Source organism: Cebus imitator, unplaced genomic scaffold (assembly GCF_001604975.1).
Source record: "Cebus imitator isolate Cc_AM_T3 unplaced genomic scaffold, Cebus_imitator-1.0 Scaffold335, whole genome shotgun sequence".
NCBI lineage: Eukaryota > Metazoa > Chordata > Mammalia > Primates > Cebidae > Cebus > Cebus imitator.
Window position 1 is genome coordinate 877,765 of NW_016107650.1, and position 26,123 is coordinate 903,887.

The 26,123-nt window shown below is 41.5% G+C and overlaps 1 protein-coding gene across 11 annotated transcripts in view; it reads left to right on the forward strand.

Annotated features, from left to right (window-relative positions):
* CARMIL1 (capping protein regulator and myosin 1 linker 1) overlaps positions 1-26,123 on the forward strand; it is a 351,508-nt gene that overhangs the window by 313,642 nt on the left and 11,743 nt on the right. For all 11 annotated transcript variants that reach the window (XM_017505212.2, XM_037730170.1, XM_037730172.1 and 8 more), the window contains 4 exons: positions 7,263-7,375; positions 17,936-18,368; positions 22,420-22,501; positions 23,642-23,854. In XM_017505212.2, the coding sequence (XP_017360701.1) occupies positions 7,263-7,375; positions 17,936-18,368; positions 22,420-22,501; positions 23,642-23,854 (841 nt within the window). The remainder of the gene's footprint in view (positions 1-7,262; positions 7,376-17,935; positions 18,369-22,419; positions 22,502-23,641; positions 23,855-26,123) is intronic.

Below are 26,123 nucleotides of genomic sequence, written 5' to 3' on the forward strand. Positions count from 1 at the left end.
CACCGCAACCTCCGCCTCCCGAGTTCAGGCAATTCTCCTGCCTCAGCCTCCTGAGTCACTGGGATTACAGGCACACGCCACCATGCCCAGCTAATTTTTTGTATTTTTAGTAGAGACGGGCTTTCACCATGTTGACCAGGATGGTCTCGATCTCTTGACCTCGTGATCCACCCGCCTCGGCCTCCCAAAGTGCTGGAATTACAGGCTTGAGCCACCGCACCCGGCCAAGCAAACTTGCTTCTAAATACCAGCATTGCCTACATTGTTGAGTTGTCATGAGAAATACCATCCTTTACTTTAAAATATTGTTCTTCAAAACTAGTATTTCCATTTTATTAATATTATCTTTACAATATAAATCTCATATTTGCTTTTGCCTTTGTACCTATTCCCCCTTTTCTACACTTAAATGGAGGAGGAAGAGCAAAAAATTCCTCAAAACTGATGTAATGCCATGCTCATTTACCCTCATTAATTCAAAGGGCCCTTACCCATGTTGACTAAGAAACAAATTAAGTAACTTTACAAAAATTTTTATTCAAAAATTATTTCCTCATTGACTTTCAGAAAGTCTTTGCTTTTGGGAACAGAGCGTCATATGGGTAATTGAAGAGTGGAAATGCCATTTTTGAAGGTACCAGAATGTTCCAGCTGCAACAGAGAAAAGGGGGAAGCGTGTAGTATACATTCAGTGAGCATCTGAGGGGCATTGGTTCCAGGACCCTTGAGGATCCCTTTTCTTCTTCGCCTAAGGGAAGACAGCCTAGAGTATGCCAACCCTGTGAGTTCTGGCTTCATTGTGGACAAAGGTGAAATCTCTCTAGAACAGACTGATGAGGTTGGGACATGCTCCATATCCACACAGTCTGCATTTCAGCATTCAACCAACTCTGGATTGAAAATATTTCTTTAAAAGGCGATAAAACCACAACAGTAAAAAATTATACAAATTTTAAAACACAGTGTAACAATTACTTAGATAGCATTTACATTGTATTCGGTATTAAAAGTAATCGAGAGATGATTGAAAGCACACAGGAGGATGTGTGTACGTGATATGCAAATACGATACCATTTTACAGCAGGGACTTGAGCATCTATGGATTTTTGTATCCTCAGCGGTCCTGGAACCAATCCCCCTCAGATACTGAAGGACAGCTGTGTTAGGTGGGGTAACACTAGCTACTGTATGAGATAAACTTTTGCTGTGTTAAATCTCTGATATTTTGGAGTTTATTTCTTGTTCATGTCATAGTTCATTGTGGGTATTTCTGGTCAGGGAACCCTACAGTTGTCAGGGATCCAGGCTACTTTTACTTTGTGGCTCTGTCCTCCTTTTTGGTCCTTCAAGTCATAGCCATTCAGCTGGAGGATGACATAAAGCCTGAAGGCTCATACCCCTGAGGATTTATGGGCCAGGTCTGAAAGGATGAGCTTCACATTCACCTGAGTACCATTTTCCGGAACTCGGCCATGTTGCCACCTAACTGCAGGTGAGCATTCTGACCACGACACTCAGCAGGGATGGAGGTGTGTTTATGCTCATCCACTGCCAGTTAGCTATTGCTTCTTTCTACTTTTTCCTAACATAACTATAGGTGAAAAATATTCCCCTAAAGAAAAATTATTGAAAAATTTCTATAGAAGAATGGAAAGAGCATTGAACTGGGATATAGCGCTGACTCTACCACTAACTAGAATAATCTCCTAGTGGAAGGAATTTTAAAGATTACTCAATATTCAAGGGAACCTGAAGCCCAGGGCAGACAACTGATTTGCCCATGATCCTTCTCTGATATATTATACCATGCAGTGGCTTCACTTTGCTGACATGTCAATATCAGTCAGTTTGCCTTATATTCTTGGCATAGGGCATAGCCCCACACTGGTTGGCTCAGTGATGAAACAAACCAACTCAAATTAAAATGGACTAAATCCTGGGTAATAGGTTTTCTCCTGTATGCATTGAATCGTGGCATCATAAGACTGAAAAGGATTTTGAACTCGTCTTGCCCAGTCCCTCATCAGGCGCTTAAAAACCCCTACACAGCCATTGATTGGCCATTCCATCTACAATGACTTCTTTCTCTGAAGCTGCCATTTTCTTAAACCTCGAATTATTAGCAAATTATTTTTTGTGTTTCTTAAATTCTTACTTTAACTTAGCCATCTCGTATCTGTCTTCTGGGGTAGCACATGGTATGTAAGTCTATTCTACTTAGTAAACAGTTTTTGTGGGTCAAATCTTAATTCTTCAGCTCTTTTGATGTTCTTTAGATGAAACTGTCTAGAATCCATTTACAAGTCTTATTACTCTGTTCTGAATAAATTGCAGTGTGGCACCCAAGACAGAATAGAGTACTTTAGTAAGATCAGCCATATTGCTTCTTTCTATTTATTTATTTATTTTTGAGACAGGTTCTTATTCTGTCACCCAGGCTTACTTCACTGCCACCTCCTCCTCCCAGGCCCAGGTGATCCTCCCACTTCCGTCTCCCAAGTAGCTCGGATTACAGGTGCACACCACCACACCCAGCTAATTTTTGCATTTTTGTAAAGACAGGGTTTTGCCATGTTGCCCAGGCTGATCTTGAACTCCTGAGCTCACACGATCCACCTGCCTCAGCCTTCCAAAGTCCTGGAATTACAGGTGCTAGTTACCATCCCCAGCCCATTGCTTCTCTTAAGTAGGATACTTCTGTTTATTCAACCACAGGTTGCATTCACGTTTAAAATGGCTGTGTCATCCAGGTGACTGGTATTGATCTTATTCTCAGGCAAGGCCTTTAATCTGTTTTTATACAAGTATTTCAGACAGAGGAAAAGAGGGTGCATGCATCAGGGAATCTAAACTACCCAGAAGTCCTAGTATGCCTCCAGTTGCATCTTATTGGCCAGAAGTGAACCATATTTCCATCCCCGGCTACAAGAGTATCTAGGAAGATAGGTAGCCAGTTGGTCACATTGATACTCCCAGTAAGTCAGGGTTTTGTTACTGAGTAAGCAAGAGAGAATAGATACTAACTAGACATTAAGCAGTTTCTGCTGTTACTTATTCAGTTGAGAGACTTTTCTTCTATTTTGCTAATTTTGTTTTGGAATGAATGGTTGTTAAATTTGATTATTTTTTTCAGTATTTGTTGAGCCTGATACTTTTTCTTTTTTAATGTGAAATTTTGGTGAATCACATTAACATTTCTAGTGTTATAACACTCTTAATCGTTATTTTTTTTTTGCTTTGTTTTAGTACACTGCTACGCTTTGTTTGCTACTATTTTGTGAGAATTTTTGCATGTGTATGCCTAAATGAGAGACTTAACTTGTTTATTTTTTTTGTCTAAACCACCCATCTAGTTGAGTTTCAGAGTTATACTATCTTCATAAAATTGGTTGGGAAGCTCTTTCTTCTTTCCTGTTCTCTGAAGCAGTTTACATGTAATAGAGATTGTCTCTTCCTCTCCTGGGACGCCATGTGGGCCCTAAGTGTTGTCAATATGCTTGTGTGCGTGTAAAACTTGTATGTAGATGTTTTACTGGGGATTTGATTTCTTTTGTCATAGATCTGTTCAGGTTACCTAATTAAGATCATTTTTATAACTTATGTGTTTTTAGTATATCTTCCATTTAGCCTAATTGTTCATTTAGTTGTTTATAGAATTCCTTTAAGTTTTTAATTTCTTAAACCAATAGCTTTAATCTCTTACAGCTATGTCCCCTTTTCCATTTTAACATATTTTTAATGCCTTTTCTCTTAATGTTGTAATTATCTCTTTTATTAGTCTTTTTCTGAGAGTCAACTGTTAGTCTTATCAATCCTCTCAAGGTTATTATTTTTTATTTTATTGTATTTTTGTCATTTTACTTTCTTTGGGCTCCTTATTCCTTGATTGCTTAGCAAATTAATTTTCTGTATTTTTTACATTCTAATGTATGCACATAAGATTCCATGATGATTCAGTTCACTAATCAGCACTCTTTGGTATATTCATTTGAGGAGTTACAATACACCTAATCGTGCTTACTTCCTAGCCATCCCTCTCCATCCAGCCCATGGAGACATTGTGAGAGACTTGGCGGCTGCCGTCAATCCAGGCACACCGCCTACTGTCTTTCCCTGGCGCATTCACTGTAATAATCCTGGCAGAGGAAAAACAGAGGGTGGTCTGAATTACCTTTAGTTCTCACAGTCACCAGCTTATTTTCTCAGTATTCACAAATTATCCTTGTAGCACTTACACACTGGAGGTGCAAAATCCACCTTCTTTATCAAATACCAACAACAGCGATTCCTGATTTTATTTGTAAAACCCTTTCTCTGAGAGCAAAGGCAGTGGGTTCTGGCCACAGGCTCACGGCTGAGGTTTCTGCTCCCTTCCTTTCCGACAGCTGTGCCACGCTTTTCAGTCTGAGATGTAATCTCTTTGACAGAAAAGACCAAAAGCAAATGGGATTTTGAGAACTCCTGACGACTTTGTCCTTTCCTTTGCTTTTGTTAGAAAAGGAGCTGAAACAGCATGTGCATTTGGCCTTGAACTCGTTTGCAAACTACATCTCAATTCAGTCTTCATTTTTTCTACTGCTCTTCACATAGGCTGATGCCACCTCCTGCTTCCTATTTTAACAGTTGCGTTTTAAACCATGTCTCATGGACCATCTCTCAGTGATACTGGACTTCTCTTAACCTGTCTACTCTGTCTCTTTATCTCTAAAATGACAGGGTTAGCTAGAGGATCTGTAGGGGCCAGTCCAGCCCAAAAAGCTGTCCTGTCCTCCAGGAAAGCAGACTTTTGTTCAGCTTCATGCCTCCGTCTCTGAAACCCATTGATGTACCCCACATCCCCAGAGAACCTTTTGTGCTGGCTGTGAATTCTGTTTCCAAGAAGGAAAAGAGAAATTTTTCCTGAGGGGAGAAATTACATGAGTAAAACTTAACTTGGTGTTTTTTTCTCAAATTGAAAGAGGAGTCTTTAGGGGGAAGCTGAGAGGAGACCTGTGTTAGGACTGTATGTCCTGGGATCACATCCTTCTTTGTCCGTCAGTCAGGTGACTGGTGAGGGTGCCCCTCACCTTCTGAGCCACTGTTTGATCTGTGACTAACCAAAAAGTAGGATAGTACTACCTCTTTCAGTTTGAAGGGTAGATGTTAAGGGTGACAAAATCATGTGTAAAACACATGTAAACTATTAAGCACTATATTAACTTAAGGGGCTATTACTGCTATAGAGGTTCTATCCTACATTCTTTTCCAAAAGAGAAAAATCATACAATACAAGCAAGTTCTGTACTACTTTGTCTTTTGTAATCAAAATAGAAGTTATTCAGTGAGCTTTTTTCTCTGCATAACAGAATGATAGAACTTTGCTGATTGTCTGCTTTTTTGCAACACATAGGAAAACCTTGCTTCAATATAAAGCACCATTCAGATAAGAGGTATACCTGTAGTTGTTATTTCGTGCGGTTCTTTGTCTATTACCTGTTGTCTCCTCACTTTTCAGCATGTCACAAACATGAGCTCAAACACACAGTTCATTTTCATAATGAGAAGTTCCTGATGAATGAAGTGGATGATTGTTCAAGGGGTTTTCTTCTTTAAACAATTTCCATACAGACATAAGCCATGTTCCCCCTAGGCACCTGGAGACTTGCAAATCAAGATTACAGCAAACATCTTTCCCACTACTCTGTGGCAAGACATCTAGACCAGGTATCCCAAGCACACAAGAATTCGTCCTTGCATCCAACAGCATGGGCAAGATGCATGCTCTTTCTCAGCTGTCCACAACCTATCTGTGAAATGTTAATCTACATTGCAGACACAAATCAAGCACCTGACTAAGCCTGCTATGAGTTGGCCTTTCAAAGAGACATACTTACTTGATGCAGCTTTATGATAGCTTCTCACCAGCCTCTCTCATAATGTCTGAGTTTTCGGCTGCCTGCTGGACACCTGGTTCTGGATTTCCCACAGTACCTCAAAGACTCAGGAAGATGAGACACATCATTTTCCCCAGATACGATCTTAGGAACGTGTTCCCTAGAACCATGCTCCCATTTGCCCGGCCTAGAAACTTTGACCGTATCTTGGGCAGCTCTTTTCTTTCCATTCTCACTTTTCCACTTCATTAGTCCCTCCCCACCCCCATATTAGATTAAATTACTACAGGAGTCTTTGATTTGAGCTCCCGAACAGGTTTTCCTACTTATATTCTCTTAAATCTCCCATTGGTCCTTCATGCTACCCCAGAATTACCTTCCCAGAGTTCAGGTTGGGCCATGCTGCTTTGTTGGCTCCCTGTCGTCTGGGTTTTAATATTATCAGTCGGAAAGCATTCACCTGGATATTGTGAAATACTCAATACTCACTCAAAAGTGACTTAAACAATAGGAAATACTTATTTTCTCACCTAACAAAAAATCCTGAGGCCTCAGGATCCAGGCCTGGCTTATTCAGCAGAAGAGCACAGGGATCCAGGTGCTTTCCCCTTGCTGCTTTGTGACTGTCAACATGCGTGAGCCCTTTTTTCCTTGGGCCTCCCCGTTTGGTAAACAACAGTGGCCTGCCTCAGCTCAAACACGTCTCCCACGCATAACTGCGGAAAATCACGTTAGTTCTCTCCTCTTGACAAAACCTGCCCCCATGAGCTGCCTGGCAAAGTTTTCCTTGTGTCTCACAGACCAGGATTATATCCCACTCCCATGCCTATTAATCACAGGCAAGAGGAGGGGTTGTCGTGTTCAGCATAAGCAAATCAGTATCCATAATCTGACCCTAGGGCTCTTCCAGCAAGAAAGAAAGTAGGCTGGGGAGAGGGGTAGGGAAGCCAGCATGAGCACTTGCTAAGCTCGGTTCTTAGCCCCACCCACACACCTCAGGCCCCAGGGTTATCACTGCTCTCAGAAGTCAGTGCGTGTTTCGTTTCTCTATGTGTTATTCCCTTTCCTCTCACCACATGCCTGTAGTGTCTTTCTCTGCCTTTAGAAACACTCGACTCTTCGTATCTGTTAGGTCCAAGCTTCTTCTAATGCACCAGTCAGCACGAGTCCTCCACAAGGCATGGTGTTTAGAGTGCATCCCTCACTTTTGTTTCTTCCTGTCTGTGTTATGATTGTACACATGGCTTCTATTCCTGTAGACGATGTGGTCCCTATTTGAGTGAGCCTTCTCCCTCCCATAGCCCTTATCACAGTGTCTTAAATCTAGTAATAAATGTTTGCAAAGTTAAGGTGCACGTGAATTAACATTATATCTGTTTGTTTTGCAGGTCTGTGCTGCCAACATAGTCTCCCAAGAGGGTGAACAGAACGGTCTCATGGGGAGAGTGGATGAAGGTGTAGATGAATTTTTCACCAAGAAGGTGACCAAAATGGATTCCAAGTGAGTTCAGTGTAATTTCATTGATAATGCTATTTAATTCATATTTAAATTTGTGACAGTTACAATTAAACTTAGTATACTATGTTTCATTTTATGTGTGGAAATTACTCTTCTGAAGTTCACAGAATATGGTCTGTGAGCCGGCGACACCAGTGTCAACTGGGACCTTGTTAGAAATGCAAATCCTCAAACTCCTACCCCAGACCTACTGGATCAAAAACTCTGGAGGTGGGGCCCAGCAGTCCATATTTTAAGAAGCCTTCCAGGTTATGCAGAGGCAGGTTCCGGTTTGAGACCATTGTACGAATCTAAACCAGACCACAAAATGTACCACCCCAAGATTCTTTTAGGTTTCATCACTTGGACACTTCCAGTACAGGGTAGTGATCATGGGTGTGCTGGAATTACTTACTCTGAACTTCTCCTTGTTAATAATTTGATATATTGGGTTGGTGGGCTAAGTCATTGTTACATGGTATAATTTAACAGACAGTGTAAAATGACAGCAGAATTAGTAAATAGCCCTAGAGTTAGCATTTTCTCAAGAGTTTTCTCGCTACGGAGACAGTTTCCTTAGAAGATAGTTCAGCGATACTTTTTTTTTTTTGTTAACAGTTCTTTAACTTGAAACATTCCAGTGTTTAGGCGTGATTTCTACCAGGTTATTTAATCCCCAACTAAATACAAATCTGTCCCAAAATATACTCTTAACGTGGATTTGTCTTTATGAAGTATTTTTCACCTTGAGATATCAAATTCAGAAACAAATGTAAGCCAGATAAGCCAAAGGTGGCAGGCTGGACACAGGTAGGGAAGCAACTAATCAATTCTGTTAGTTATTTTGCCTCTGCAGGATGGTGAGGTGGCAATGAGTTAGATTTTTATATCCATAACAGTGTAACTTACTGAATCTTATAACCTTTAGGACCCAATTATTTGTTTTCTTTGTCCCTGGCCTTGAAGCTTAGCATACTATACTTGGCAAAATTTTATTCTCCTATCTTTCAAGAAGCAACCTAATGTCATTTATTCTTTGAGGCTTTTCTGGGACTGTTCCTCCTGCCCCCAAACTAATTGCTGTTTCTCTGCTGCTGACTTAATACTTTTCTTTCTATCCTTTGCACATATCTGTTAGAGCCCATGTAATCCTTTAAGTGTTTCTTTGTGGGTTTTTTTTTTTTTTTTTTACAACTTAAGGGATAGATGAATGTGTTTTCAGTATGGAAGATTCAAGAAAAACCAACATAAACAGAGCAAAATGGGAAATCACTATTAATGATTTGCTTTCAAGTCTTTTTTCCCAAATCGAATGCTGTTCTTCATGAGCAATGCCTGGGTCTTGTTTTGTTATAGTTTCAATGTCTAACACAGCCCATGACATATAGTCTGCCCTCAATTAGTGATGGTTGAATGAATGGAAAAAATCTTGACTTGTCTCCATATAATTTGCAGGTACCATTGTTTGCGCTTGTCTTTTTAAACTTCTGAAATTTCTATTCAGTTAGTGGGGTGGTTTGTAAGCATTTGATCCGAACTGTACATATTGTTGTACCTGCCCCAGTGTGATTTCCTCTCCTGTTAATGCTACTTTCTTCTTTAATAGACTCTGAATGAAAGTTGGGTAAATTGTGTAAGGCATAAAATATGTATTTTTTTTATGAAGATACTGCTCAAGGAAGATTCTATTTATGTTTCAGTGCACAAATAGAACTAAACACATCAATTTTCATCATCAAGTAATGTGATGGAGCCTGCTAAACATTGTGATTTTAAAGTTTTTTATAAAAAATAGATTGTTGTCAGTCTGATTTTTTAAAGGGCAAAGCATAGGTAAATAATCATGAAGTAGTACAAAGAAAGTTTGAAAATCAGAGTTATAGTTTAAAGTGTCAAGTGTTCTACAAAGGCTTAAGGTTCCTAACCCACTCCCTATTCCCCAGAGGCAGCTGATTTTTATTCCTTTAGCTGTTTCTTCCATTTGTCTTAATAGCATGCTTTCTACTTTCTGTTTTCTGTGTTTTGCTTTTAGATAGTACTATAACTATTAACTTCTTACTTAGAGGATGATAATACAGACTGAGTCTCTCTTACCTGAAATGCTTTGTGACCAGAAGTGTTTTGAACTTGGAATTTAAAAAAAAAATTTGTATTATACTTGCTAGTTTCACATCCCTAATCTGAAATTCAAAATGTTCCAATGAACATTTCTTTTGAGCATCATGTTGGTACTGAAAAAGTTTCAAATTTTGGAGCAATTCAAATTATGGTTTATAGATACTCAACCTATATACTCTGGCACCAAACACACACACACATACACACAAACACGCACACGTACTTAGATACACACACTTTCCTTTCCTCATCTTCTTTACTTAATTTTATCATGATTGTTGGTGTCTTAGTCTGTTTTCTATTGTTAAAACAAAATACCTGTGAGTGGGTAATTTATAAAGGAAAAGAAGTTTATTTAGCTCATGGTTCTTGAGGCTGGGAAGTTCAAGTTTGGGTGGCCACACTGGTTGGCTTCTGCTGAGGGCCTCGTGCAGCATCACGGCATGGCAGAGGAGTGAAAGGAGAATCGACTGTGTGCAGAAAGAAAGGAGGAGTGAAGGAGGCTGACCCACTTCATGACACCCATCTCTCAAGAACATACCCATTCCCATGAGAACTAATCCAGTCTTACTAATCAATTTTAATAACCTAATCACCTTTTACAGGTACCACCTCCCAATACTATCAAAACTCATGTGGAGCCCACGCCTGGGTAAAGCTTCTCGACTGGTGCGCTTCAATGTAGGGTGGTCTTCTGGACCATTTTGTTGGGGGAGAGGGTATTTTTGACTTCAGGTCTTTTCTGTTGAGCTTCAGAAACTTTGATCTCCCTTCTGGTGGGTGTAAACCTCCCTGCCTGATTCTGGCATGCAAAGTGAGAAAAGGGGTCCTGTGGGTGTCACTGCTTAATGTGCAGGCTTTCTTGAGCCTACCTGTTTCGTGATCCACACTCAGCTCAGCTGCATTTGGTGTCCCCCAGCTCATCTTCTTTGCTTCATTCTTTCCAGAGAATGGAGAGATGTTGGGATGGACATCATTGCCTCTGTGGTTTAGGGAGAGGATCTGATGATTTTTTGAATGGGCTTCATAAGGAAAAGAACCTTTCTGTCTTCATTTCCCCTTCACTTCCACTTGCAGAGGTGCCTGTATCTCCTCATTGTGGAGCCAGCACAAATTACTTGCTTCTGGGTCTCCCTGACTGTTGGCTTAGGTTTCAGCTTTCACTTGTCTGTTAAGTCATTTTTTACATACAGCTATTGTATTTTGGCTTCCAAATTTTGTTGCTTTTGCCTTTCCTCCCCTGTTGGGCTTATGCTTTCTTTTATAAATCCTTTGCTGTTTTGTTTTTTTTTTTAAATATATATAATTTATTATACTTTAGGTTCTGGGGTACATTTGCAGAACATGCAGGATTGTTGCATAGGTACATATATGGCTGTGTGGTTTGTTGCCTCTATCCCAGTGTCACCTATATCTGGCATTTCTTTGCATGTTATCCCTCCCCAACTTCCCTACCCTTGCTGTCCCTCCTCATTCCCCTCCAACAGACCCCAGTGTGTGATGCTCCCTTCCCTGTGTCCATGTGTTCTCATTGTTCAACACCCGCCTATGAGTGAGAACATGCGGTGTTTGATTTTCTGTTTTCGTGTCAGTTTGCCGAGAACAATGGTTTCCAGATTCATCCATGTCCCTACAAAGGACACGAACTCATCATTTTTTATGGCTGCATAGTATTTCGTGGTGTATATGTGCCACATTTTCCTTGTCCAGTCTATAATTGATGGGCATTTGGGTTGGTTCCAGGTCTTTGCTGTTGTAAACAGTGCCACAAAGAACATATGTGTGCATGTGTCTTTATAATAGAATGATTTATAATCCTTTGCATATATACCCAGTAATGGGATTGCTAGGTCAAATGGAATTTCTATTTCTAGATCCTTCAGGAATCGCCACACTGTCTTCCACAGTGGTTGGACTAATTTACACTCCCACCAACAGTGTAAAAGTGTTCCTATTTCTCCACATCCTCTCCAGCATCTGTTGTATCCAGACTTTTTAATGATCGCCATTCTAACTGGCTTGAGGTGGTATCTCAATGTGGTTTTGATTTGCATTTCTCTAATGACCAGTGATGATGAGCATTTTTACATATGTTTGTTGGCCTCATAAATGTCTTCTTTTGAAAAGTGCCTGTTCATGTCCTTCACCCACTTTCAAATGGATTTGTTTGTTTTTTTTCTTGTAAACCTGTTTTAGTTCTTTGTAAATTCTGGATATCAGCCCTTTGTCAGATGGGTAGATCACAAAATTTTTTCCCCATTCTGTTGGTTGTCAGTTCACTCTAATGATTGTTTCTTTTGCTGTACAGAAGCTCTGGAGTTTAATTAGGTCCCATTTGTCTATTTTGGCTTTTGCTGCCAATGCTTTTGGTGTTTTAGTCATGAAGTCCTTGCCTATGCCTGCGTCCTGAATGGTTTTGCCTTAGTCCTTGCCTATACCTGCGTCCTGAATGGTTTTGCCTTTTCTTCTAGGGTTTTTATGGTGTTAGGTCTTATGTTTAAGTCTTTAATCCATCTGGAGTTAATTTTAGTGTAAGGTGTCAGGAAGGGGTCCAGTTTCAGCTTTCTGCACGTGGCTAGCCAGTTTTCCCAACACCGTTTATTAAACAGGGAATCCTTTCCCCATTGCTTGTTTTTGTCAGGCTTGTCAAAGATCAGATGGTTGTAGTTGTGTGGTGTTCTGTCTGAGGCCTCTGTTCTGTTCCATTGGTCTATATCTCTGTTTTGGTACCAGTACCATGCTGTTTTGATTACTGTAGCCTTGTAGTCTAGTTTGAAGTCAGGTAGCGTGATGCCTCCAGCTTTGTTCTTTTTGCTTAAAATTGTCTTGGCTGTGCGGGCTCTCTTTTGGTTCCGTATGAAGTTTAAGGTGGCTTTTTCTAGTTCTGTGAAGAGGGTCTTCGGTAGGTTGATGGAGATAGTGTTGAATCTATACATTTCTTTGGGCAGTGTGGCCATTTTCACTATATTGATTATTCCTAACCATGAGCATGGAATGTTTTTCCATCTGTTTGTGTCCTCTCTTATTTCCTTGCGCAGTGGTTCATAGTTCTCCTGAAGAGGTCCTTTATATCCTTTGTTAGTTGTATTCCTAGGTATTTTATTCTCTTTCCAGCAATTGTGAATGGCAGTTCATTCTTGATTTGGCTCTCTTTTAGTGTGTTATTGGTGTATAGGACTGCTTGTGATTTCTGCTCACTGATTTTGTATCCTGAGACTTTGCTGAAGTTGCTTATCAGTTTAAGGAGATATTAGGCTGAAACAGTGGGGTCTTCTAAATATACAATCATGTCACCTGCAGATAAAGACAATTTGACTTCCTCCTTTCATAATTGAATACCATTTATTTCTTTTTCTTGCCTCACTGCTCTGGCTAGAACTTCCAATACTATATTGAATAGGAGTGGTGAAAGAGGGCATCTTTGTCTAGTGCCAGATTTCAAAGGGAATGCTTCCAGTTTTTGCCCATTCAGCATGATATTGACTGTGGGTTTGTTGTAAACAGCTTTTATTATTTTGAGATACATTCCATGGATATCTGTTTTATTGAGAGTTTTTAGCATAAAGGGCTGTTGAATTTTGTCACATACCTTCTCTGCATCTATTGAGATAATCATGTGGTTTTTATCTTCGGTTCTGTTTATGTGGTGGATTACGTTTATAGAGTTGCGTATGTTGAACCAGCCTTGCATTCCCGGGATGAAGCCTACTTAATCGTGATGGATAAGCTTTTTGATGTGCTGTTGCAATTGGTTTGCCAGTGTTTTATTGAAGATTTTTGCATCTGTGTTCATCATGGATATTGTCCTGAAGTTTTCTTTTTTTTGTTGAGTCTATTCTGGGTTTTGGTATCAGGATAATGTTGGTCTCATAAAATGGTTTCGGAAGGATTCCCTCTTTTTGGATTGTTTGGAATAGTTTCAGAAGGAGTGGTACCAACTTCTCTTTGTATGGCTGGTAGAATTCGGCTCTGAACCCATCTGGACGTGGGCTTTTTTTGGTTGGTAGACTCTTAATTGCTGCCTCAACTTCAGCCCTTGTTATTGGTCTGTTCAGGGTTTCAACTTCTTCCTGGTTTATGCTTGGGAGGGTGCAAGTGTCCAGAAATTTATCCATTTCTTCCAGGTTTACTGGTTTGTGTGCATAGTTATTTATCATAATCTCTGATGGTAGTTTGTATTTCTGTGGAATCGGTGGTGATATCCCCTTTATCGTTTTTTATTGCATCTATTTGATTCTTGTCTCTTTTCTTTTTTATTCATTTGGCTAATGGTCTATTTTGCTGATCTTTTCAAAAAACCAGCTCCTGGATTTATTGATTTTTTGAAGGTTTTTTTGTGTCTCTATCTCCTTCAATTCTCATCTGATCTTAGTCATTTCTTGTCTTCTGCTAGCATTTTAGTTTTTTTGATCTTGCTCCTCTAGCTCTTCCAATTTTGATGATAGGGTATCAATTTTAGGTCTTTCCTTGCTTCTCATGTGGGCATTTATTGCTATAAATTTTCCTCTAGACACTGCTTTAAATGTGTTCCAGAGATTCTGGTATGTTGTGTCTTCATTCTTGTTGGTTTCGAAGAACATCTTTATTTCTGCCTTTATTTCATTGTTTATCCAGTCAACATTCAGGAGCCAGTTGTTCAGTTTCCATGAAGTTATGTGGTTCTGAGTTAGTTTCTTAGTCCTGAGTTCTAATTTGGTTGCACTGTGGTCTGAGAGACTGTTTGTTATGATTTCCATTCTTTTGCATTTGCTGAGTAGTGATTTACTTCCAATTACGTGGTCAGTTTTAGAATAGATGTGATGTGGTGCTGAGAAGAATGTATATTCTGTGGATTTGGGGTGGAGAGTTCTGTTTATGTCTGTTAGGTTTGCTTGGCCCAGATCTGAGTTCAAGTCCTGGATATGCTTGCTAATTTTCTGTCTCATTGATCTGTCTAATATTGACAGTGGAGGGTTAAAGTCTCCCACTACTATTGTGTGGGAGTCTAAGTCTCTTTGTAGGTCTCTAAGAACTTGCTTTATGTATCTGGGTGCTCGTGTTTTGGGTGTGTAGGATATTTAGGATCGTTACCTCTTCTCCTTTTACCATTATGTAATGCCTTTATCTCTTTTGATCTTTGTTGGTTTAAAGTCTATTTTATCAGAGACTAAGATTGCAACTCCTGTTTTATTTTTGCTCTCCATTTGCTTGGTAAATCTTCCTCCATCCGTTTATTTTGAGCCTATGTGTGTCCTTGCATGTGAGATGGGTTTCCTAGGTACAGCACACTGATGGTTTTTGAATTTTTATCCACTTTGCCAGTCTGTGTCTTTTGATTGGGGCATTTAGTCCATTTACATTAAGGTTAATATTGTTATATGTGAATTTCATCCTGCCATTTTGATGCTAGCTGGTTGTTTTGCCTGTTAGTTGACGAAGTTTCTTCATTGTGTCGATGCTCTTTACCATTTGTTATGTTTTTGGAGTGGCTGATAGTGGTTGTTCCTTTCTGTTTACTGCTTCTTTCAGGAGCTCTTTTAAGGCAGGCCTAGTGGTGATGAAATCTCTCAGCAATTGCTTGTTCGTAAAGGATTTTATTTCTCCTTAGCTTAAGAAGCTGGATATGAAATTCTAGGTTGAAAGTTTAATCTTGGGATGTTTAATATTGGCCCCCGCTCTCTTCTGGCTTGCAGGGTTTCTGCTGAGAGCTCCACTGTGGGTCTGTTGGGCTTCCCTTTCTGGGTAACCCGACCTTTCTCTCTGGCTGCCCTTAGCATTTTTTCCTTCATTTCAACCATGGTGAATCTGACTATTATGTGCCTTGGGGTTGCTCTTCCTGAGGAATATCTTTGTGGTGGTCTCTGTATTTCCTGGACTTGAATGTTGGCCTGTCTTGCTAGGTTGGGGAAGTTCTCCTGGAAAATATCCTGAAGAGTGTTTTCCAGCTTGGATTAATTCTTTCCGTCACATTCTGGTACACCTATCAAATGTAAATTAGGTCTTTTCACATAATCCCATATTTCTTGGAGGCTTTGTTCATTTCTTTTCACTCTTTTTCCTCTAATCTTGCCTTCTTGTTTTATTTCATTGAGTTGATCTTCAGTCTCTGATATCCTTTCTTCTGCTTGGTCGATTCAGCTATTGAAACTTGTGTATGCTTCACGAAGTTTTTATGTTGAGCTTTTCAGCTCCATCAAGTCATTTATATTCCTCCCTAAGCTATTTATTCTCATTAGCATTTCGTCAAACCTTTTTTGAAGGTTCTTAGTTTCTTTGCATTGACTTAGAACATGCTCTTTTAGCTCAGAGAAGTTTGTTATTACCCACCTTCTGAAGCCTGTTTCTGTCAATTCATCAAACTCATTCTCCTTCCAGCTTTGTTCCTTTGCTGGTGAGGAGTTGTGATCCCTTCAAGGAGGAGAGGCGTTCTGGTTTTTGGTGTTTTCATCTTTTTGTGCTGGTTTCTTCCCATCTTTGTGGATTTATCTACCTGTGGTCTTTGTAATTGGCGACTTTCGGATGGGGTCTCTGAGTGGACGTCCTTTTTGTTGATGATGAGATGATTTCTTTCTGTTTTTTTAGTTTTTCTTCTAACAGTCAGGCCCCTCTGCTGGAGGTCCACTCCAGACCCTGCTTGCCTGGGCACTACCTGCAGCGGCTGCAGAGCAGTATGGGTTGCTGCCAGTTTCTTCTTCTGTTATCTTCATCCCAGAAGGATACCTGCTAGATGTCAGCCTGCGCTCTCCTTTATGAGTTGTCTCTTTGGATATATGGGAGTCAGGGAGCTGCCTGAGGAGACAGTCTGTCCCTTACACGAGCTGAAGTGCTGAGCTGTGAGCTCTGTTGTTCTGTTCAGAGCTGCTGGGCAGGTACATTTAAGTCTGCTGCAGCGGAACTCATAACTGCCTTTTTTCCTGAGGTGCTCTGTCCTGGTAAGGTAGGACTTTATTTGTAAGTTCCTGATGTTCTGCTGCCTTTTTTTCAGAGCTGCCCTGCCCAGCAAGGAGGTAGCCTAGTCATAGTCTGCCAGCAGAGCATTGCTGCGCTGCTGTGGGCTCTGCCCAGCTGCTGTGTCAACATCCTTGCAGTTTTGTTTATAGAGTTAGAGTTAGAACTGCCTCAGTAATGGCGGACTGCCTTGGTAATGGCAGACACCCTTCCCCCCACAGAGCTGGACCGTCCTGGGTCCAACTGTGCTTGCTGTGAAACTCTCAATCCAGAGTGTTTCAGACTGCTGGTCTTTGTAGGGATGGGACCCACTGAGCCAGATCACTTGGCTCCCTGTTTCAGCCCCCTTTTTTTCAGTTGAATGAGCAGCTCTGCCTCCCAGGCGATCCAGGTGGCAGTTGAAACGGTCACCCAGATTTGTGTGAGTTTCTGTGCAGAGACCCGCTGTGCCGGCTGAAACAGCCGTGCTGGAAACTCGTGGCACTTTCCAGCCTGGGAATCTCCTGGTCTGCGGGCAGTACTAACTCGTTGGGAATGTGGTGAGCACTCACCCTCTGTGGTGTTTTCACTGGAAACTGCACTCCAGAGCTGTTCCTGTTGGGCCATCTTGGATCCCCCTTTGCTGTTATTTTGATAAAGATTGAGGGGAGCCAAGTGGATGTTCAGTCTGTCAGTGTTCAAGGAGACAGTTGTCTGTGATACTTTCTACTTAGCTCATTTCGTTGACTGTTTGTCCTCTTTCATTTCCCAAGTTTCAGCATATCCTCCTTCTGAAAACTCTCTCCCAGAGCATACTCTCCACCTGTTTGAAACCAAACTCAGGTTTATCTGCTTGCCCCTCAAAAAGCCAGACACGTGAGAAGTGAAGTTTTGTTTATGGAAGTGCCGACAGCTTGGGAGATAGCCAGAATCAAGTCCCAGAATGCCGTCTCAAATTTTCAGGATGGCCAAAGGGGCTTTAAGGTGAAAGGTGGCTTGAAAACTATGTGCAGGAGTGGCATGGGGTGCAGATTTGTTGGCTGTTTTCTGATGACTGCCTTGAGTCATGGACCATTCGGAGGTCTGGTTGGTTTCCTCTTGGCAGGGGTTGGGTTATGGATTAATCGCGTACCAGTTTCTTCTCGGAAGGGAGAAAATGGCCCCACCACCTTTGCTTCATGCCTGGATTGTTTCAAGATGACCCTTTGGAATTCTCAAACAGAGCAGGTAGTTAGATGTACATATAGCAAGAAACAAAGGGAGGGAACAGTTACTTTTACAGTAAGCTAGCCACCTGGCTGTACCGGCCACACGTTCATCTTTCATTCTTGCTGTGTGTGCCTCAGTTTCCTCACATTTGAATATGATGATGATATTCTACATTCCTTTCCGTTTCCTAAGGGCAGTAACTCAAATCTGCCTTTTAAAATGCTTCTGAATGGTTACTGTATAGGCAGCAGTCTCCATGTTTATATTTTGACTGATTGTGCTGGAACTTACAGTAGAAACAACAGATCTGTGTTTTGGTTTGAAATACAGGAAATGGTCAACAAGAGGCTCAGAGTCGCATGAGCTTAGTGAAGGGGGAGATGAAAAGAAAAAGCGAGATTCTCGGAAAAGTGGTGGCTTTCTCAATTTGATCAAATCCCGGTCCAAGTCTGAGCGGCCGCCAACAATCTTGATGGCAGAAGAACCCTCCTCACCGAAAGGGGCGGTCAGAAGTCCAGCTGTGGACAGTCCCAAGAAGGACACAAAGGCTACCGAGCACAATGGCAGCTCTGAACGGATAGAGGAGATAAAAACACCTGACTCCTTTGAAGAGACTCAAGGGGAAGACACGGGGAAGGTGGAACGGAGCGACAGCAAGAGCAGCCCACAGGGAGGGCGGAGGTATGGGGTCCAGGTGATGGGCAGTGGTCTGCTGGCAGAGATGAAAGCCAAGCAAGAGAAGAGAGCTGCGTGTGCACAGAAGGTAAGAGTGGGTCTGTTTTTAATTCATTCGTTCATTCATTTGATATATAATAGTTGCACATATTTTCATGGTGCATGTGATATTTTGATATATGTCCATCATCTTAAAGCATTTAACTTTTCTTTATGCTGGAAATATTCAAATTATCCTTTTCTAGCTATTTTGAAATAGATAATAGGTTATTTTTAACTAGAGTTACCCTACTGGTCTGTCCAGTACTAGGTCTTATTACTTCTGTCTACCGGGGTTTTGTACCCATTTTGTACCTCTTTTCATCTCCCCCCACGCCCCCACACTTCCTGCCCTCTGGTAACCCCCAGTCTCCTTGTCTTCGTGAGATAAATGGGAGTTCATTTTTGACTTGGTGGTCCTCGTTCGTGTTTTTGCCCTCATTTGACTTTTTTTTTTATGTGAGCAATAAAAATTGCCTGTTGGTTAAATACAAATCCAAAACCAGAACTTGCTGCTAAAGAACTTGGAGCACAGACCCCAAAGAAATGGCCACGTTTCCACTTTGGCCGGAGGGTAACACTCTGTGGAGTGCCGGCATTCTAAGGTAGGCTTTGGAGACTCCAGGCTTTTCCCGTCTGCCCAGGAGCCTCCTGTGCCTGTTGTGGAAACATGTCAAAGATGTTCCGGGTTGGGGGAAACGCTCACAACTGGGGGAAAACACAGCCAGCTGAATCTAAATGGAAGACTGAGGGTAATATTGAAAATAGGTGAACTAACAGAGGGAAATAAAAATACTGAAACTAGATGACATATAAAAATGGAAACTATTTTCTAACTTACTCCCTTTTCACACCAAAAAATTGTTCTCTTTTCAAACCTGAGAATACCTTGCAATATTCCAGATTTAAAAGACAAAGGGAAAAACAGTCAAGGTATTAGAATTCATTGAATATTTGACCATTGATATATATCATCTGTTGCGACAAAGGAAAACTTCATGGTTTAAAATTTGCTGAGTTCCCCAAAATCCGACTGAAAACATTATTTATTCTTTGAGCCTCCTTTTATAGTATGTCTTCTTTTCTTTCTTTTTCACCTCTGTTTGCTCCTGTCACTCTGTGAAGAATTGCGTCCGTGTGATAAGGTGAACATATCCATGTTTAAGTCAGGTTATGATTTCTGTGCATTATCATGAGCTCTTTGATTTTTATGCAACTGGTGCTTCAAAGAAAGGAAATCACATGTGTGTTTATTTGAAGTATCACAATAAAATCCTTCATCCTGATGAGCCCTGGACTTTCAGAAAGTAAACAATAAGCTACATACCAGGTGTAGGGAGCTCTTTTATATTGCTTCTAAACAACCAGTGTTTAAAAATTAAACTGCACTTCCCACCTCATCTTACAACTTTTCACCACAGTTCTCCCACCAACAGCAACATTGTTTAGCAATTCTCTAATTGCAGATCCCTCCCAACTCACTGAGGAACCTTAGAGTTGGAAGAGAAGGTAGAACTACATTCTGCTCACTCAGCAAAGGAGGCATGGTGTGGCCTTCGCTGGTCAGAATTCTGGGTAATACTACAACCATGTCCTTAGTGAGCCAGATGCCCAAGGAAATGTTTACCTTTTGATCCATTTTGTGAATGTCTTTATAACAATGAATGTGCGGTTTTCATTAATATGCTGTGTATTTTCAGTTTTTCATGGTGAATGGCTTTTTTTGGTGTAAAGATGACATGTGCTAGAGTGCTTTATTCATGCACTTTGGATTTGACATATAAATTGGCTTAAAGTGACAAAATCCTTATGGTTTTATTTTTGTTTAGGGCTTACACAGTATTAATGATCTCTTAACGCCACCTAGTGTCAGTTTAAACAACCATTGTGAAGAATTCTCGCTGTTTAAAATTCAGACCAATCATGGGTCTTCTGTCAAAATCATAAAATAATAAAGCTTTTCAAAAATTAGCTTTAGAACATTTTTTTCCTAAAGTGCCATGACTGTATTCTTTATAAAGGTAGCAACAGTTAGCATCAGTGATCAATATACTGTTGATAAAAGATATGATGTCTTCACCCTCCTCTGAGTAATTCTTTTTGCATTGTTGGCATTTGATATATATACTTAAAGAAAAAGAACTGTAAGTATGGAGACATGACTGCCATTTATTGATAACAGAGAGAAACAGGCAGCGAATACTTAGGGTTCATATATTTTTCTCTGAGGCCATCAAGTCATCTGTTTACATGCGGAGGCAATGGGCGTTATATTGTTTTACCCTTATTCCTACAGTCATTTTGGGATTTATAAATAACTCTAAAAATCTGGGAGGAAAAAGAAAACAAATCCCTGGGTTGTTTTAGAGATGCAGGGAAATGAGGTGCCCCGGGTACAGAATTTAAGGAGGTCCTCACGCTCAGATGCCCACCCTGCACTTGAACGGACCTGAAAGGGAAGGATGGGTAAGGGGACTTCATGGATGGTCCCCAGCCCTGTCCTGCAGACACTTGTCATGGGCACAGAGGGCTGGCATGGGGCTTCCTTTTTGGGAATCACTTTGCCATAATGATGCCAAATAATGTGCCTATTTTAGCTGCAGTGCTTGTGTACACATTCGCTCCTGGAGACCTGCTCACACCTTGCACTCATGACAGTGGAACTTCTGTCATCTTCCTGAGAAATTCCTCAGCCTTCCCGTCACTTGGGTGCTTCCTTCTGATAGGGCCAGTGCTCCTGGGGAATGTGTGGCGGGGGTAGAGTGATGAATTCAAGGAGTGAGGAATCTCACCTGCATTTCAAACAATCCTTCCTTTGACATCAAACACAGTTTAAAGCCAGGAATTGGCTGCAGAGCTTTTTAGGTTTGTCAGAAGCATGAGATGAGCGGGAACCAGCAGTCTGAAGGTCAGACTGCCTTGGGAATCATCATCCCTCCTGGTCGACTGGTCCACCTTATTTTTGCTTGTTAGACAAGAGCTAGATGTTGACCACCTTTGTCAGTATAATTCTTAGATATTATGAAACAAACACCAGAGTTTGCTTTGTATGTCTTTTTTTTTTTTTTTGTATCTAAATGCCTCAGTCTAGTGTAGACTTTCTAAACTTTCCACTCCTACCCCAAGACAGTGGCGTTTCACTTTCCCACCATCACCATTTTCACTGTCACTAATTCCTTCCACCTGCAGATTTTTAAAACATGTATTCAGTCCTGTTCATCTGTATTTGCCTCCTAAATAATCGATTTGTTTCCTGTGGTTCTGCCTCAAAGCAAGGAAGACCCTCTTTATTTCAGGACCCTTTTCACCTGTATTATAATTGAGGTTGGAAAGGTTTCTGCAGCTTTGGAAATTAGAGGTTTTTTTTTTAATAGATAAGATTTTCCTCTGTATCCCGGCTGGAGTGCATTGGTGTGATCCTAGTTCACTGCAGCTTTGAACTCCTGGGGTCTGTCAGGTGATCCTCCTGCCTCCGTCTCCTGAGTAGCTGGGACTTCAGATGCATACCACCATGCCTGGCTAATTTTTCTTTTTTTTTTTTTTTTTTTGTCAGAGATAGGGGTCTCACTATGTTGCCGAGGCTGGTCTCGAACTCGTGACCTCAGGCGATTCTCCCATCTCAGTCTCCTGAAGTGCTGAAATAGATTACAGGCGTGAGCCACTGCACCCAGCCAAAACTAGAATTTTGGAAACCAAACCTAGAGCAGGTTCTGTAAATTTCTAGTGTGTAAGTGCCCTCATCACATGAAGCATCAGGAGCTGCAAAGCCTGCAGAGATGTTCAACAAGAAAAACAGGAAAGGTCACCAAGCTCACTGACTTTCCCCGGCCCCATACACCTGTCACCCGTGAGGGGCCTTCCGAGGAACCAAACAGGCCACTCTTTGGACCCAGGAGCCCCAACTGTAAACACAGAATAGAATGTACTTCTCACAGCTTTGTCCCAGCAGGAGAGCCTACAGAGATGGGTCAGGCACAGTCACCACGACAGCAGCTGAGTGAAGGAGCCCTTATTTGCTGTCATTTACTATCTGCTCTGCTTTTTCACTTTTGCATTAAATAAATGTGCATTTTGGGGGGGGTGGTGCTTGAATTTTTTAGAAGCTTGGGAATGATGCCGTATCCCAGGATCCTTCCAGCCCAGCCTTGAGCAGCGGAGAACGGTTGGATGGAGTTGGGGCAGGTAAGTCAGGCCATTGCCTTCACCCTCTTATGAAAAGCACTAACCTTCTGATTGCAGAAGTCACATGTGATTGACAGAAGAAAAATTTAAATGGGGAGCAAGAACTGATCTCTTTGTTGTGCATTCTCTGAAAGACCACATCCCTTTGCCTGCCCCACCTTCCCATGGGGCGCATCCTGTAGCCTTGTGCCTGGACAGGGCACTTTTTGATTTCCCAAAGGGAGAAAATTCTGCTTTTTCATTGCAAACTCTTTAACTTCGAGCATTTTGGCAAAGTTGGGGGTGGGAGCGGCACACAGGATCATGCCTGATGTATTTAAGGATAAGCCGTGCGTGATATATGGAAGGTGGGTGGCTATCTTGCTTGGTATGAACAATATGCTTCCCTTGCAGCTTGAATGTGCATGAAATCCAATATCCCTTGTTCCTCTAACTTTTTAGGTCTAATAGAATAAGAAAATATCTTAGATGAAAACTGGAGTGTCATGTATTAATTATGTGATAGAATCCTCATTTTGCTATTTGAGATTCCTATGCTTAGCTACAGTATCTTTGTGCAGTAAGAGTTGGATGATAAATCCCATTTCATGGGCTTATTTTTGCTAGTTGTCTTGTTAAATTAAGGCAGCAGCGTGGATGGAGGTGGGGAATGAGATGACATTTCTGGAGCTGTTCTCACTAAACATGAGATTGCAGCCAACAGCATCACCCTCCTCACTCAGAACCTACAGCCAGAGCCCTAATTGCTTGTTGTCCAGAACCAAGGCACTTACATTTGGTTATGCCTGTACCTGTGCCAGGTCTGAGAAAGACCTGGACGCTTCAAATGCAGGAAGAACCACTGCTTTCCTTGTGTGTGATTACGGCACTGTACGCTATTAAGTGTGAAAGTTTGTCATCTCCAGAATAGTCAGGGGTGATCAGAAAAGAACCAAAAAGTTTATTCCTTTTCTACAAAGACTGTTACACTTCCTTCAGATGTTTTGGTTTTAAAAACATGCTACAACTGCATACTCTGTCTTAAAATATCTGTGATGAGAAACGATGGCAAATGATTATAGCAGTTTGTACCAGACTTCTAGCTTCAAGTTATTGGCTGCTTTGAGCTTTGATTTTTTATAGTGTCCTTTTTCATCTTAGTGCCGAAACTGCACCCAGGTCTTCCAGAGAACCGCTTTGGTTTGGGAACACCAGAAAAGAGCACCAAAGCAGAGCCCAGAGTGGAAGCAGGCTCCAGGTCTCGTAGCTTGTCTGGCACACCTACCAGCCCGAAGCCCCTCCTGCAGTCCCCCAAGCCCAGCCTGGCAGCACGGCCCCTCATCCCGCAGAAACCAAGGACAGCCTCACGGCCTGGTAAGAGTCTTGCAGTTAGGGAGTTGCATTGTGACTGGGTGGCTTCCCAGAGCCAGCTGGATCAGACCCTGCAGCTGGTTTCAGGGTCTGCTGGTGAGCAAGGTACATCAGCATCTGCAGGAAGGGATCAGAAGAAACCTGTGCAAAGCTGTGCAAGTGACGAGAGCTGAGGGATTCCTTTCTTCAAGGCTGAGACCCACCATGTGTGAAAGCTGGGGACTCCGAGACTGTCCTTGCTTTCAAGGGTACAGGCTGGTTAGTAGGCAACACAGGGAAATCAGCCTTTTGTCACGTTGACCCATCCTCAGTGCTTGGCTTGGCGTTCAAATCTCTGTCTCCAGCGTGTTCAGACACTTGGAAAAGCAGCAGTTCAAGGATGAAGGCTCCAAATGGGGAAGGCACAAGCTCTTCAGTTTTTATGCCATATTCTGTGATCTATCAAGGGGTTGAAACAAGACTGGGCAAACAATGGGCCTGTTTCTGTAAATAGTTTTGCTGGACGCAGCCATAGGATTTGCATTGGTGTCATCTGTGGCTGTGGCTGGCTACGGTGGCAGAGTGGTGTACTTGCAAGAGGGTCACATGGTCTGCAGAGTGTAAAACATTTACTCTTGGGCCTTTTACAAAAAAGTTTGCTGACTGTTAGTTTAGAGCATCAAATGATTGAAGAAATTTAAAAAGATTAGAAATTGATTGGCCTTCACCTTATTCTCTCCTGCACAGAAGAAGGCCAGGTGTGGTAGTGCACACCTGTAGTCCCTGCTACTTGGGAGGCTGAGGTGGGAGGATCGCTTGAGCCTGGAGTTTACGCTGTAATACAGTGATCAGACCACTGCACCCCAGCCTGAGTGACGAGACCCTATCTTTTTTTTTTTTTTTTTTTTTTAAAAGAAAGACCATGTTAGGGTTTTTTTTTTCTTTTAACTTTCCATTATAATAATTTTCAAACATACACAAAAGTAGGATAGGTAATATAATGGAACTTGTATCAGTTCTTTAACTCTTCCCCTTGTTCTCCCACAAAAATAAGGCAAACAGGGATAAAAAATATATGGTCAACCATCATGGCTAATCTTTGAGCACTTAGCTGTGTCCTTGGTGCTGTTGTAAGTGCTTTATGATGAGCTCTCAGTATCCTCATCCTCATCACTGCTCTGTTTTACCAGTGAGGAATATGAGGCACAGAGATACTGAGTTTGCCAAGCCATGCAGCTGCTGGGTTTGTGCAGCCGCCAGATGCTCGGACTCCACCAGCTGTCATGGTAACTGTGTTTCTATTGACCTCTCCCCCATGGACATGCATTTTGTAAAGTAGGATGCACAGCTCACCCTAATAATTGATCAATGTGCAGATGATTTGGGTAGAATGAGAATAAAGGTAGAATCCTGCGTGTCCAGACTTCTCCCACTGTGGGTCTTTCCCATATTCCCTCATGTATTTTTTTCATTTCCCTAGTGGCCAGCCTGGATGATACTCCCTGGCCTTCGTAGCCCATTGATGCCTTGAGAAAACCAGTGACCCATCTCCAAAGAGAAGCCGCAAAGAAAGGACTATACTGGCTTTACCTCAGGGGACTAAGCCTTGAAGCAAACCCCTTAGGACTTCCTAATTTTACTCAAAACTTTTTCGCAAACAAAACACCAAAAATTTCTTGGTACACACAAAATGTCATCATATAGAAGGAGTGGGGAGAATGGAGGCAGAGAAAATAGAAAAATTTTTTAATGGAAAGCAAATAAGTACTCAGAAGGAGGCTTGCTCCTAACCTTGTCATCAGCTAGGTGTGCCTCTAGTCTGCAGTTAAGAAATAGTTCTTATAAAATGAATCTAACCTGGTCTGTAGAGTACAGTGGGCCCCTCTTATCCAAGGTTTTGCTTTTTTCAGTTTTCATTTATTCATGGTGCAGTACAGTAAAATACTTTGAGAGAGAGAAAGACCGCATTCAGATAACTTTTATTACAGTATATTGTTACAACTATTCTGTTATTGGGTTTCACTGTTAATCTCTTACCGTGCCTTATTTATACATTAAACTTTATGATAGGTGTGTAGGAAAAACACAACTTCTGTAGGATTCAGTACTATCCCTGGCTTCAGGCATCCCCTGGAGGTCTTGGAGTGTATCCAGTGTGGATAAAGGGGGACCACTGTATATTAGCTCCCCATTTTCTAATACTGAATATAAAACTAGCTGAATCCCCAGTGTTCTGCTGCTAGAAGTTTTGTTTATTTACTGAATGTGTTCATTTATTTCATAGCTCTTAGTC